General features: G+C 39.0%; 1 protein-coding gene across 1 annotated transcript in view; it reads left to right on the top strand.

Moving 5' to 3' along the window:
* Window positions 1-1,281: 1,281 nt before the first annotated feature.
* The window catches only part of NAV3 (neuron navigator 3), a 267,393-nt gene continuing 252,885 nt past the window's right edge, over window positions 1,282-15,789 (top strand). Inside the window, exon 1 of the mRNA XM_071766381.1 lies at window positions 1,282-1,706. Coding sequence (XP_071622482.1) covers window positions 1,467-1,706 — 240 coding nt within the window. The 5' untranslated portion in view covers window positions 1,282-1,466. The remainder of the gene's footprint in view (window positions 1,707-15,789) is intronic.

Below are 15,789 nucleotides of genomic sequence, written 5' to 3'. Positions count from 1 at the left end.
TCTTATTTTCTATTGAGCTTACATGTATAGTACTAATATTGTGTACTATACAGTAAAGATGTAGTTACCACCATATAAGTTATCTGTGGAAGAATAGGATTCAGGTCACCCTCTCTCTCTGTTTTATTTTGGAAGAGATAACAAGAAAAACATGAGGACTGTTTTTGTCAATAATGCTGGGCAGTAATATCCCACAGGAGTTTAATGGTGCAGTATTTCTGCACATATTTTTTTCCTTATATCCCAGTTTAAAATGGTTTCTCCTGCTATAGGCTCTCAAAGGTATTTACACTTGTCCTTTTAAGTAAGCATTTACGCTCCTCAGCAATTTGACCTGTCCATTGTGACTCATTTTCTAGCCTTCTCTGCTTGTCTATCTGACTTGTATCTCTATGTACAAGGATCTGAGATTGTCAATAAGAGTATTTCTGTGAGCAACAAGCAGAAACTACTTTGGACATGGACTTAACGAGGCTTTAAATGTTTTTAGAAAGGGAAGTGTTAACACTGGATAGATGACGTTAGCACCACTGAGAAAGAAAAAAACTCTGAGAAGCTGTATTGACTAAATCTTCTAACAATGCTCATGATTTTCCTATATCCTGCTCTATGTTTTCGTATAGATTTTTTGCAGCACAGGCAGACGTTACCCACACTGATTCAGCGTCTGTTCCTAGCCACGCTCTTGCACAATTTTAACCTGATTTCACGGGGGGAACAGAGAACGAAACACCATAGCTCATGGTTGTCAGCAGTGAAAAACAGCCAGGAATCAGACAAACAGCTTCATTACTGAGATTATTTCCGGCATAAAATCTCTTCCAACAGCTGTTTGCTTTGGCCACTACTCAGGTTGTTGTTTTTTGTTTTGTTTTTTTTGTAAGTTTTGTTGTGTTTTTTTTTTTTTTTAAACAGGAAAAAAAAAAAAAAAAAGAAAAAAAAAAAGAGGTAAAAGAGGGGTTTTGTTCTTTTTTAAGATGTGGGTTGGTTATTTATGTAGTAAGGAAGAGGTCTCTGCTTCCAGTGTTGTGGTCTCGGAGCTGTTTAGACAGTTGGAATACGGGGAGGTTTCATCTTTTCTCTCCCTCCTTTTCTCCCGTCCTTCATTCATTTAATGCACAGACCTGGAATGCTGTAAGAAGAAGAGAAATTGAATTTATGAGTCCTTTAATCCCAGACAGGCTGTGGCAGTTACCTTCAAGAAAAGTTCATGCCCCAAAGGAGTGTTTAGACTTACAGAGCCACTGACTCACTGTGTGTGACTGGCTGCAAAGGAGAAGGGGAGAGATGAAGGAAAAGTTTTGCTTCCCTGTGAAACTTATAATATTATTCTTTTAAATCATTTCTGAAAAGATGACTGCTACTTTTGTTTAAAGTATTTGTTCTGGAATTGCTGAAGCTGGAGTATACCAGACTGAGGTCAGGACAATTTTCTTTGGCAGAAAGGAGATACTTTTATAGAAGCCATGCCTGTACTTGGGGTTTCCTCCAAGCTAAGACAGCCAGCCATAGGGTCAAAGCCTGTACACACTGCCCTCCCAATACCCAACCTTGGCCCTGCTGCCTTGCAGCAGTACTCACAGTCTTTGGAGCTTACTGGGAAAGAGACCTCGATGCTTTCTTGTCAGCTTACATTGAAGTCAAGTTGTGATTTTGGAGAGAGGAGAGCGCTTCAAGGAAAGAAACAGGAGATTGAAGATAGCAAGGTAAGTTGTAAACCTTACCTGAGGATCTCAGTTCTCAGAAAATATTGATTTGCTCAGTCAAAAATCGGATAGAAACCTACTGCATGCAGAACTTGGGGCTTACTGGATAAATAAACTATTACTGTCATCAGTGAACTTGTATAGCAGCCTTGGAAATTTGTTTTACTTAGTGTTGCACTTTGAATAAATATTCTGTTTTTAAATGTTAGTGTTAAAAGCTTTACAGATGCATTTTGATAAGGATCAGGAGAATCACAAGTTAAGAAGAAACATTTTGGCACTCATTAAGCAGAGCAATGGCATGACAGTACGTTAAAAAAAAAATCTTGGCTGTTTCATGTTATATTGTGAAGTTTAAAAAGAGTTCTCATGCCCACACCTATTCCCACAAGGAAGTTCTTTTGAAATAAAAACAAGTAATTGATTTTCTTTTCACTTTTCAAATAATCTGGCTACTCTTGCTGCAGAACCACTGAATGAGAAAAACAGCTTCTCTGTCAAAACTACCTGTGTTTTTCTCTTCTGCAAAACAGTTTCTCCCTAGCCCCTGTGTAGCTCTGGTTGTATTTTTTTTTAAAAAAAAGAGAGGTAGGATGCCACAATGTTTTTTAGGCTGCTTAGGATTTTTCCTTTTTTAAGAGTTGTTGGTGTTTTGTGGGGTTTTTTTCAGTCTTAATTAACAATTAAGAAGCTTCTGTTAGATTTTCTACAAGTCTTTCTGCTGTAGCCAAAAACATTTTTCATGCTTTCAACATGAGTATTGAGTTCCTTCTTGTCAGAAGTATATGTTCCTTCAGCTCATTCAGTCGGTCCACTACAGCTGGATGTGTGGTTTAATAGCTTCAGCAAACGGTGTTACATGAGGTTACTTTCCTTTGCTTTTCTAGTATTTTTGGTTTGTGGAGCTGATTACCAAACTGGGATTAAATATATGCTTGTAAATGTTTTTTATTTAGTTTGAGGACACCTGAGTGTCTTCAGATCTACACAGTATATGTACTTGGTTTTCTTTTGGGTTTAGTTACTGGGTTAACTCAGTATTAGTGAAGAAAGTTATTTTGTGGTTAAAGCACAGGGTTGAGATTCTGAGCATTTGGTTTCCTTTTCCATCCCTGCTACATATTTCCCCATGAGGTTTTAGTCATGTCACTTAATTTTTCCCTTGGAGTTTTTTGTGGCACCACTCCTTGTGTTCAGACATGTTAAATAGAAATATAAAGGAGCAGACTTAATCTCTTGATTACCAGAACTGAGGAACAAGCCCTTTTCTGTATATGACATAAGTGTGACATTGAGATATTAATACAACTTTTCAACATAAAGTGATCCCTGCTTGCTTGTTTTTAATAGAAAATATTCTTTGTTTCCTCTTTAATATCGTTCATTAGCGGATACTTTATAAAAGTGTATTAGGTTTGTAATTATTATTTTCAGAAAAAAAGCATACAGTTACATTGTCTACTGAGAGATGTTCCTTGATTCACCTAAAAGGTGAATAAAAGTTTCATTAAATCTTTTTGTCAAAATAGTTTGGGCTAGAAGTTGGGTGATTATGATAAAGAAATAATTTTTAGGCTTTTCTTACTAGTAATCTTCAAAGTATTTGCCTAGAAGGATTGAATGCTATTTTCTCCTTAATGGAGATCCATGCCACCCTGTTTCCCAGTGCCTGGTAGTCTCAGCATCATGTCCAGGTTATCTAAGCAGTAGTTCTAAGCACTAATTTGAGGGAGCTGTTAGGATGAATGACTCTTCAGGTCTGCTGAGCAGATGCAATTTCTGCATTGCGGATCATGTTGTCTGCAAAGCTTGACCATTTGTGAGTGCTTTTCTTACAGACCTTTGGTTGATTTCTTTGGTTAGCAAACATATTAATAAAAAATGTGATATTTCTCTGTGGCCTACAATGTTGTACATTGGGTTTTATTATAACAGTGATCAGATAAAAGGTCTTTCAAACAAAATGTAATGAATCCCTGGCCTGAGTTTCCAACTGAGAGTAAGCTCTGCCTATATAGCATACTGCTTATGTGCTTATACCATTGGGTATAAGGCAGCACTGATCTTTGAGGGAAAAATTATTAATACCTATCTGCAATAGACAGTGGAACATATCAATTAATCATCTGGTTACCTTTTGCCCTTGACTGCTGGAATGCAGCCTTCAGCTTTGCTTTCTTTGATATTTTGCATGTGCTGCCTTGTGGGTCGCCAGCTTTCTCATCCTGTCTGTAGGCACTTAGATTGAAACATGGAGTCACTGTGACATATCCTGTTGCTATCTACAAGTGCTAAAGATTCCAAGATAAATTTGGATTATACATGTCAATACAGTAGGTTGTTGCCACCCAGCTGTTTCCTCGATGACCTTCACTCTCTTGTTCAAGACCTTTTGACACTTGGGTTGGCTTTCTCACACAACTGCCTTGCCAAGGCTGTCTAGGAATGCAGATGCAAATATCAGTTCTCTTTTCCCTAGGTGTTTCTCCCATCTCATGTGATTTTGCTGCACGCACACATGTACTCTTGGTTGTTTTCTTTTTTGTGTACATGATGCAGTTTGAAGTTTAATACAAGTTATTTTTTTAATAAAAAATGTGGTAGGAAAAAATTGAGGTGGTTATGTTCAATGTTTTTCTTAATTTGATAGAAGATAGTTAAGACTAGGAAAACAGATAATAACAAGTTGCTAATTATTTTGTGTGTAGTTTACTCAGATACACTTTTGTTCAAATTTACATGATTTATGCTTTAGTACATAAGTCACATCCATCTGTTTTCTTGCTAAACCCACTGATGTTTAAACTGACTGCATGAACACTTGTGATGTGAGTAGTCATGCAAAATATTTGAATGCAAGCATTCATTCTTTTTCCCTGAGTATCATATAGACAAAATTTTATTCCTATATATGTACACAGGAAAGGAATCCAGCTGCTGGATTCATGAGGTGAAATGCTGGCTCTGATTGAAGCAGATGTAGTTTTGTTGTTCAGTTGGACGTGTTTTTGTGCAAACCCACATCTGAAAACACCAATATATTTTATAATATTTTTCCAGCTGTTAGGTAATGTATTATGTCTATTTCAGTGTCACCAATTTTATACTTCTTCCTAATTTAATGAGACCAAAATTATTAGATCATGCCTTGTTATACTATTCTAGTTGTAGAATGGGCAACAGGAAAATAAGAATATGAAAAAATATCAAGTGATGCTGGAGGAAAGTAAAAGAAACAATGGTCTAAAAGGAAAGGAAAGAAAAAAGGGCTTATTTGGAAAAAACAAAAATAAACCCAACTTTTTCTTGCCACTAAATGCCTACTCTGCATTACAGTGATCTGTAGCAAAATGCCAAAGTTAATGGCATTTTACTACAGGTGATCATGATTGATTTCAGCTGCCCTCAAACACACGATGGTGCAGTCACCAGGGCATTGCCACGAATCCTCTTTGACACAAAGCTGAGCAGCTTCTGGGAGTCAGCACCACTGCCAGGCACAACAGTCCCCTGGCTGCTTCCCGGGGATGCTCCTTGCAGTGCTCTGCTTTATGGCCCCAGGGTTTTCCTCCCATCATCAAACTTTCCTCTTTCAAGAGAGCTGCACCACCATCTATGCTTGCAAACTGAATTTTCCCTGAGCTGAATTTGATATATTAATTGTAGAATTCTGGTTATATGACTTGGATGATAAAATTTTAGCCTTCTTTCCTGAGTTAATTCATTCCTTTGCTGTCATATCATGTCTTTTTTTTTTTTCTTTTCTTGTTTTCATTTTCTCTTTCTCCATGTTATCTGTCTACTGCCATCTACTTTATCTGCTTTTTCCTTCTTGGCAGACATCTTTACAGGCTTCTGCATATGTCTTGTTTTTCTCTCTGTATTCACTAATCAAGTCTTCCTGTCATGACTAAAGCATTTTTTACATCACCTTTCATGACTGGAAAGTGCTAGTCAGGCTCTACAACTGATCCAGTACAGATACATAAACATAAAATTTTTCTACATACTTCAGTTTTGGGGGGTTGTATTAATATTGTTGTTGTATGGAGATACTGGTATCCAGAGGATACATGAACAGTCATTTTTTATCTCCCTCAGAGGGGTCCAGCCCCTAATGTTCATCATTAAACAATCTAACTTTAAGTCAGAAGAACTCAGAAAATGGATCTTCTGCAGAGCCTTTTGGAAGAAATGACAAAGAATGTGATGTGCTCATTTGAGGAAAGAGACACAATTGGCTTCTTCTGTAGATCTCAGCAATCTGAGCAGTAAGTCTGTGAAGAGGGCTGTAAATCAGCAGAACAGAGAATAGATGTACTTTGCCTGTGGGATATGGCCAAAAAAGTGTGGGTCTGAAACACTTAGTTGTACCAAATGAACATCATTACAGTAATCTCAAGTGCCAGTGTCACAAAACACAGCTAACACCTTTTGTGTGATTATGCAAAACCACATTCTGTTGCTGTTAAAGTGACTCAACTTTATTTAGTATCATACTATCACACCTTAGTTTTGGCCTGTGGGCCTCCAGTGTCTCATTTAGTCCTGCTGCTGTAGGTCATTGGAATAGATATGGAAACTTCCTTTTTTTTCCCACACTGTTTATCATCAGTTTATTGGTGATGTGTTAACTTCTGCCCACCACCATACACCAGGCTTGACTATATTCCTCTGTCCAGACAGATTTCAAGACAAATATTTTTGCTTTCTGTATATGGGTGGAGCTCCTGCTGACACCATCAGGAGTACTATGCTCATTGGAAAACCAGATGTGTGCCATGAATGACTTCGTCTTTCCTCAGCTGACCCTTCCACATCATTTACTTAGGTTCTGTGTGACCCTTTCCCACCATTTTCCAAATCTCTCCCAAGCAGAGCATCTGTTGAAATCCCACATCTCTTTGACCTTTCAGTTTCTTGGATACCTTTCTGTCTGGTCTCTCAGGGCCAAGCTCCACCAAGTTTCTTGACATACCGAGTCTAGGAAAAAAAATAAATGAGTTTATTTCCTTGTTTTTTCATACCCTTCCTTTTCTCACTGCTAATGCATTGGGGATGTCTGCCTTGTGGGTTGGCAAGAAAGGAGGCTGCTCATTGTGCTGAGTGTTTCATTTGCAACACCATTGCCAAGGCAACAAAAAGGGCAGCAGAAGCAGCCAGAGGCTGCCTGCCTTCTCCCCGTAGTGACCGCTGGTGATGGGAAGCCAGCACTGTTGCAAAAGCACTGAACTGGCTGCCAAAAATTTCAGTCAACACCGCTGACACCTGGGACTATGCGTGTTTAAAATTCACACACTGAAGCCAGGACAGTTGTCAGGAGTTCAGACTCTCAGCAATTTAAGCTTCTAGCTCTGTGCTCTGGTTTATTTATTTATCAAAAAGATAACAGCATCCTTATTGTGCTTTATGTATCCAGCACCGTTTGTCTCTGCTATATTATAACTGATTTAAGAGCCTCATTCTGTATGAGCTTGGATTCAATTCACTGTTAGATGTTTATTTTATAATCATCTGTATCAAGCACACTTCCAGATAGTCGAGATAAATATACAGTAAACAATATGCAACTCTCAAAGCTTTTGTATTTGTGAGCAAATTTTGTTGAGTGTAGGCTGACAGGTTACTTTTTGTTTGCAATTTGTAATTGATATCATGGATATGATGGTATTTACCAACCCAGACTTAAGACCTGTGTCTGCCTTTCTACTGCTTTGGTTTTATTTCTCTCAAAAAAGACCATAGAACTCAAATTATTTCATATCAATTTTTGTACTACAAGCTGGTATTAAGGCATCTCAAAAAACAATTATCATCCAGTACTGCATCTGTGCCTAAGGAGGCTGCTTGGGGATTTCTTGAGCAAACAACTTTTCATTAAAAAACCCTTTTCTTGAAAATGGTATTGTGTCTGAGTTGATGCTCTGTGGATGCACCAGCAGAGATTTAGAACAGGAATCAAGCCAGTAATATTTGCTTGGTGCAAAACTGTTGCAGCCCCTTGGGGTAATCTGTTTTCCCTGACCATAAATGGTCTCCATCTCTAGATTAAAATAATGGGCTTTTATTATACCCAGAAGGTATAAGTTAGGCTTTAGTAAAACTTCCCAGCAGTAGCAGTAGTTAAACAGAGGAACTCTTTGCATGCAGAAGGGATAATATCTCCATCAGTGGAGTATCTTAGAAAAATTTAGAGCTGTCATTCATAGCATTACCAGTGATGACCTACCTGATGCAAAGGGCTCAACAGCCATCTCAGTGGTTTTCTCATTCTCTTTTCTCATTCCTTGATTCATCTGACTGGAGGTCTGTGGTAATGAAACCATGCTTCTCTGGGATCCTGAGCTGACAGCCCTGTGGCCACAGCAATATAGAAATATGAGGACTCCCTTTCAAGACAGATTTGTGACCTTAGGAAAAAAACAAGCCAAGTCTACATAGGGTGAGAGTAAGGACAGGTAGCCTGGGAGAAGTACGAAAAAGTTGTCTGAGCAGGCAGGGATCATGTTAGGGAAGCTAAAGCCCAGATTTAATTCAATTTGACCAGGGACATAAAGGGTAACAAGAAAAGCTTCTACGGGAATGCCAGTGATAAAAAGACTAGAGAAAATGTGAGCTCCTACAGAAGGAAACAGGAGACCTGGTCACACAGCATATGGAGAAGGCTGAGGTGCTCAATGCTTTAGAAGAGGCCTCTGGACACAGTGCTCAGGTTGCATAAAGCAAAAGCAGGGACTGGGAGAAGGAAGATCCCTTGGCTGCAGAAGAGCAGGTTCAAGACCATCTAAAGAACCTCAAAATGCACAAGTCCATGGGATCAGATGAGATCCATCCATGGCCCCTGAGGGAACTGGGGAAGTTCCCACTGACTGGGAAAGTGGAAAGATAACCCCCCATTTTCAAAAGGGAAAAAAAGAAGACCTGGGAAACTAGAGGTCAGTCAGTCTCCCCTCTGTGCCCAGCAAGATCCTGGAGCAGAGCCTCCTGAAGGCTCTCCTAGGGCACTTGGGAAAGGTGGTGGTGGTTGGTGGTAACCATCATGGCTTCACTAAGGGCAAATCATGCCTGACAAATCTGGAGTGCTTTTGCAATGGGTTCTCAGCATCAGTGGGACAGAAACCGATGTCATCTCTCTGGACTTGTGCAAAGCATTCAATACTGTCCTGTGTGACATCCTGGTCACTGAACTGTAAAGGTATTGATTTGATGTATGGACCACTCAGTGGATAAGGAATTGGCTGGATGGTCACACTCAAAGAGTCTTGGTCAATGGCTTGATGTCCAAATGGAAATCAGTGACAAGTGGCCTGAGGGGTTCGTACTGGGACTGGCCCTGTTTAACATTTTTGTCAGCAACACAGACAGAGAGGTTGAGTGCACCCTGAGCAAATTTGACGATGACACCAGGCTGTGTGTTTTGGTTGGCACACTGGAGGGAAGGGAGGCCATCCAGAGGGACCTGGACAGGCTTGAGAGGTGGGCCCATGCCAACCTCATGAGGTTCAAAAAGGCCAAGGCTCAATTACACAGAATGTGGGAGAAAGGGAATGTTATCCCCACAGTGTGGACAGAGAGGAGATTTTAAAGGGGAAATGAATTATTTTCCCACACTCAGGCTGGGACTTTATGGCAGGACTAGGAATTTCAAGCCATATATATCGAGTCCCAGTGTCCACATCATAACCACAAGCCCATCCTTTGTATTTTCTAAGGGGAACAGTTAAGAATAAAATATCCAGACAATGAGTTATTTTTTCCTGCTTCCTTCATAAGGAAAGTTTTTGGTTTTTCTTTGTTTCAGTGTCAGTGACTAGTACCAGCGAGGGCCCACCTCCAATCTGGAGTTGGAATTTTACTCCGGGAGCCACATTTTTTTGTTTTGATGTATCTGAACAGAGACCTCCTCATAATTTATTGGAGATTCAGAATACATTGTGCTCTTTGTGGAGTGGTATAACACTCATCAAAAGTCTTACGTGCAATGGTGTATATAGGCATTTCATTGACATATATTGTGGGAAATACAGCTATAGAATAAAAGCAGGCCTTTTGAAAAAGGAGGTATTACTTTTCTGGTCCTAATTTCTGTCTCTGAATACACTGTCTAGCTTCCTGGTTGCAGCAACTTTTATATTTTTCAGTCTGTGTTCATTCTGGTCTAGGCCCACGGTATTTTTTTCTCTAGTACACTAATTTTTTGAGTTGTGTAGTTTTTCTCACACTTCCTTGCAGGGCAGGCAAAGAGTAGTTCATTTAAAGCATCTCTGTGTTTCACTTTGACCTGATTCACAGGATGTGGTCTTGGAGGAAGCCCATGCTTAAACAATAGCCTTTTGACAGCGAGGGTGTTTGGGGATTAAGCTGGAAGAGGGGGAGGCATCTATCTACTCTCAAGCCTACTAGTGGAATATTTTGTGTGAATCTTCAGGATGTTGGCTGCAAAGCTGCATAACATTTAAAATTCAGAAAAGGAATGCAGAGTGTTTTGTTTGCTAAATGTGAAGGGATAATTCCCCAGTGTAAGATGTGCAGATTTCTGATGGCTCTTGTGTTTGTTCTGTGTAAACTAAGTCGAGATTACTGGGAAAATAAGCAAATCAAAGGGAAGCATGCTTTTAAACTGGTTAGGGCTGGATCATAGTATAGCTAGATATATAAAATGAGAAGGTGCCAGCCACTAAACGTCTGTAGTCTGTATAAAACATGAGAGAAGCTAACCAAGTATAATATTAGTATTGTCCTAACCTACTTTCAGCACGGCATTTGGTCTGACTCATCTTTTTAGTTATGTTTATTTTCCTGTAACTCCTCCTTTGCTGCTCTGCCCCTCAGATCTTAATACAGTGAAAAGCATTTCTTCTTTCTACATATCTTCCAACACTAGTTCAAAATATTTTATTCAGGTGAAAATCTCCAATTATTTAATTCCAGTAAATTAGAAATTCTGGAACAAAAATAGACATAGAACTCTCTCCTGTGTTTTCCATTTAATTTTTTTTTTAATTTCAATTTTAATACCTGGCTTTGTATCATGTTAATGTTGAAATCCATGTTAACATCATGTTGATGTTAAAATCCAAAAGGTTTTGCAGTGAAAACTTCCTGTTGTGCATCAGTATTTGATTTACAGGGCAAGTGTAAAACCAGTGCAGCTCAGTAATCACAGTGTTCATGCACAAAATTAGGACTGTAGCAAATATTGTAAAATTTTTGACTACCTTGATTAATCAGGAAAGGCTGCATGGCTCATACAAGATTTAGGGTGAATAAGACATAAGTCAGGGTGCAGGAGTTTTACTCACCACTACAACAATGGGATTTCCTGGTAACACCTCTATGCAATAAACAGGCTGTTTGCTTTCTTCTGGGGATATTTTTATCCTTAGGTTTTGGGTTTTTTAGTGGGGTTTTGTGTTTTGTTTTGGTTTTGTAAGCTGCCTTTGTAGTGGAAATAAACAGGCATTAAACAATAATGTGAAATAACAAATAAAAGTTCAAAAGGAGTTGAGAAATTTCCTCAGCTGATCAGTCTGCCTGCTTTAGTCATTCCTGGCCAGCTCACCAGCCAGAGGCAGAGTGCTAAAAGGAAGAGCTGAAGGAATCTGTTTCTCATGAACGAGCAGCACAAATCTGAAAACTTGAGAACTGCAAGTTCAGATCTGCTTTTGAAATGCTTTTGAGAGGGAGTAGGGCCTAACAACTAACATGGGGTGCCACAACCTTGCATTACTTCTGGTTTCTATCAAGTCCCTCCTCAGACTCAGCTCACATGAGAAATTATGAGAATGAAGGCATTATTTTTAAAGTTCTTCGGTGGCTAAGCACTATTTAATTTATTTTTTTAATACTTCAGGAATAACCTAAGTAGCTACTTTTAAAAATGTTCCTGAAGTTACTTTGAATTACTGTAGAAAAATGGATTATTTTTTTAACTAATCAGTTACTGATATTAGCAGCTTCTTCTCTGTCAATTTATTAATACATACATTCTTTGTTCTTGCTTGTAATAAGAATACACAAGGAGAAGGCATCTTATATTCAGTATAAATTTTTCCTGTGGAAATACATAATCCTGGTGAAGGTAAGAAGAGAATGACATCTTCTCTCTTTTCTTTGCCTCACTGCAATATCACACTGAAGACTGCTACAAGAAGCAGGCTGCTCTCCAGTGAAGCTCTGTGTGGAGTTTGACAGCCAAAAAGTCTGTCATGGGGGATGCCATGTCCAGGTGCATTTTTTTTAATACAGTCTAATTTACAAAACTTCCAGATAGTGACTGATCTTGAACAAGAGTTAGGTTTCTTCAGCTGGTTGACTGGAATGGGTTAGTGGTGAATGCAGTGGTGAAGTCCTCCCAGTCTAGGAGAGCTATGTCAGCTGCAGCCTTAAATCTTTCAGTTTATAAGATTACAACAAGGGAGTAAGGAATAAAAGAAAAATGTGTAGAAAACGAAAACAAGGTTTAGTTCTCAGGGCCTTGCCACATCAGTGCAGAATTTCTCTGAGTTATTTTGTCTTATTTGTGCACATGATGCAGAGAAGATGTAGACTCATGAGGGAAGCTGGAAACACAAATCAAATGAAGGGAACACACAAGACTGAATATACTGGGAACGCCTGTGAAGGACTAACCACTGTCATTCAAAAAAATTACATAGAGGGAATTTGGCAACAGAAAAAGTGTATGATTCAGGAGATTCAGATTAGCAAAAGACATACTAGAGAACTCAGACTTCCTAAAAGCAAGAGGATTAGGGACATATTTGCATCTATGGAACATTTGGTCCCTTTTCTCTGGAACATTGGATATGATATCATTTAATTTGACAGAATTTGTACAATCTCACTGTGAAATACTGATATAAATCGCAGCAAAGGCAGAGTGATAGTGGTCCCATTTCAGCCTAAAGGCACAAAGGTTTCCTTCACGTGCCATTAAAATTTTCAGCTTGGAAGACGAAAAAGTCAGGATTTTCAACAGTAATTTTCACTAGCATGTATACAAGTCTTCAAGGATCTCAGTGGTCTTTGCACAGAGGGATCTAAAATTTATATCACAGTTATGAAATGAACAAGTTATTTTGACCTAGTTTATTAGGTAGAAATGTTAGGTACCTTGATCAAGCTAAAAACCAGTGGCATATCCAAGAACTGGACTTTTGGAAGGTGAATATTTGTTCCTGCTCTATTAACAAGCCTGTCTCTGTAATTCAAATTGTTTCTTGCAAATTTCTCCGTGGATGCAGTAGCTAACCTGAACTGGAGGCTCAGTGGAGGCTTCTTACAATGAATGCATATTGCCACTGTTTCAGAGCAACACAAGTTTTTGTATCTACTAGAAAGGTTAGGGATATTGCTTTAGGTAGGTCTACTATAAGGCAAAGTACAAGGAAGTGCTAATTCCTGAGAAGGTGGCCTTGTCTTGGTATGACTTGTGTGATTCTGTCTCAGACTGTGTGCTTATCAAATTATCTTTTTTTTTATTTTTTTATTTTTTTATTTTTTTTAAATGTTGAAACAGAAATATTAAAGTAGATACTGTTACAAAATAAGAAACTGTCAAGTGCAACAGCTCTCCTCTGCAAGTGCCTTTGGTTATCTTAATTAGGATTTAAGAATTATGATATTCTCACTAATACTTGATATGATTCCAGATGGTACTTTAAGGACTGTAGAAGGCAACATTACTGCACAGGATGCTTTCATGAACCCAATGTCTACATTTGAGTGCAGTATGGCAGTAGGGTGTTTTTATCCTCAACAGTTAACAGTTATTTAAAGTCTTCAGAATAATAATTTAACTTGTTTTGCACTGGTGTGCTCTAACATTTTCAGAGCAGCAGGACACAGACTGGAGTGTAAATGACTGAAAATGTTAAGACAGCAAATAATTAACTGAATAGATTATTAATACAGCTCCTCTAAAGCTACTGTAAAATTTCATATTTATACCACAGTGATAGTAAGTGTAGGTTTAGCATTTTGGCACCCAACATGCATTCTACATAGGCAGAAACAACAATACATACTTTATAGTGCCTATTTAGGACAGAGATGGATGTATATGGTCATATATAGGTACCTGTTGGCATTTATTAATGTATTAGAAATGTTTAAAGTACATTCAATAAAATATTTTTTCAGTATTGCAGAAGGCAATTTTGAGACGTCCATAAATGAGCTACACACTTTAATAATTTTTTATTATATACGTGGCCATATGTAACATACATTATCTATATTAATACGTATTATACAAGTGTACACATAAATGCATGTACATGTTGCATATGGCATATATGTTACATGCAATAGAATTACTGCTCATAATAACAAAAGTGGGATATACAACCTATCTTTTTGCTTTTCATTACTTGTAGAATTAATTGGTATGTTCAGTAGTGAAGCATACAAAACCAGCAGATGCAACGAGCCCTGTGCTGCTTGGGCAGCACATGTGTTCCAGTCAGTGTATCCACAGCACACTTAGCAGCAGCTCAGCAGCCCAAATTCTCAGTGCCAGATGAATGATGAGCAGACAGCTCTGTGGTCTGTCCCCCCCACTGTCTCCTTCCCAGGCCACATTGCCTGCCCTGGTTCCTCTGGGATGTGAAGCTGTCTCAGCAACACTTAGAGACCAATGCAGAGACAGTAAACAAGTTGTTAAGTTATTAAGGAATCAGTTTCCAAACAGACTAGAATGCTTACCCTTTATCTGTGTGCTTTTGCAACTTGCTGCTTTTATTCTCCCTGTTGTCCTTTAGGGAGATGTCCATTGTTTGCTCCATTCATTTTAGAAACACAGCAAAATCAGTCTTCCAAAATCTGAACTGGCTGAATTTTCATGGAAATCACTGGGAGTTTCAATGTTTACTGGATAAGATATCATCCCATATCATTGTTGGTAGATAATTCATAACCTCTTACATTATCACAAGATAGTTTGGTTTCTGAACAAACTTCATCCTGTTGTAGAAGGTGATATGTCTGTAATTCGTTCTCGTTACTCTTCTATGTCAAAGTGGACCTAATGTCATGATTATATAGGCATCAAAATCAAATAACAAGTGAATATATTGTTATAATGAAAAATGTGAAATACCTTCTTTTAAATTTTTGTGTTTCCTCATTTTTAAATGCTTCATAAGCACCTATTTGTTCTTGGAGTATTCCAGGCCCGATCAAAACCTAAACTCCAATACGATACATAAGATTGGAATCTTTTTACGTGAGTTTCATTATAACTCAATAATAGCATCCTCCAGTTTGTTAGTAACCACCAGATACTGCCAAAAGATGAAGGTGTTTTTTTGAGAAATCTAATTAATTAATTGATTAATGCCAGGTCTTCCATCTGGGTCATAAGAACCCCATGGTAAGCTGCAGACCTGGGGAATTGTGGTTAGAGAGCTGTAAGTTTTAAAGGGACCTGGGGGTATTGGGTGACAGTTGACTTAATATGAGTCTGCAGTCTGCACAGGTGGCCAAGAAGGCCAGTGGCACCCTGGCTTGTATTAGGAACTCAGTGGCCAGCAGGAATAGGGAGGTGATCATCCCTCTGTACTCAGCTCTGGTGAGGCCCCATCCTGAGTCCTGTGTTCAGGTCTGGGCACCTCACTATGGGAGGGACACAGAAGTGCTGGAGAGTGTCCAGAGAAGGGCACTGAGGCTCATGAAGGGTCTGGAGCACAAGTCCTGTGAGGAGAGGCTGAGGGAGCTGGGGGTGTTCAGTGTGGAGAAGAGGAGGCTGAGGGGAGACCTTAGAGCTCTCTTCAACTACCTGAAGGGAGGTTGGAGCAAGGAGGGAAACGGCCTCATCTCCTTAGTGACTGTGATAGGACTGGAGGGACTGGATGGAAGCTGTGCCAGGGGAGGGTTAGGCTGGATGTTAGGAAACATTTTTCCACTGAGAGGCTTGTCTGGCATTGGAATGGCCTGCTCAGGACAGTGGTGGAGTCATTTAAAGGCTTTTGGACCTGGTCCTTGGGGACATGGTTTAGCAGTTACATTATGGTGTTGGTCCCTTCCTTGGACCTTGGAGGTTCCTTCCAACCTAAACATTCTGTGATTCTGTGATTAAGAT

This window comes from Heliangelus exortis, chromosome 1 (genome assembly GCF_036169615.1).
Source record: "Heliangelus exortis chromosome 1, bHelExo1.hap1, whole genome shotgun sequence".
Classification (NCBI taxonomy): Eukaryota; Metazoa; Chordata; class Aves; order Apodiformes; family Trochilidae; genus Heliangelus; species Heliangelus exortis.
Note: the sequence above shows the minus strand (reverse complement) of the source record. Positions and strands in the feature narration are given on the sequence as shown.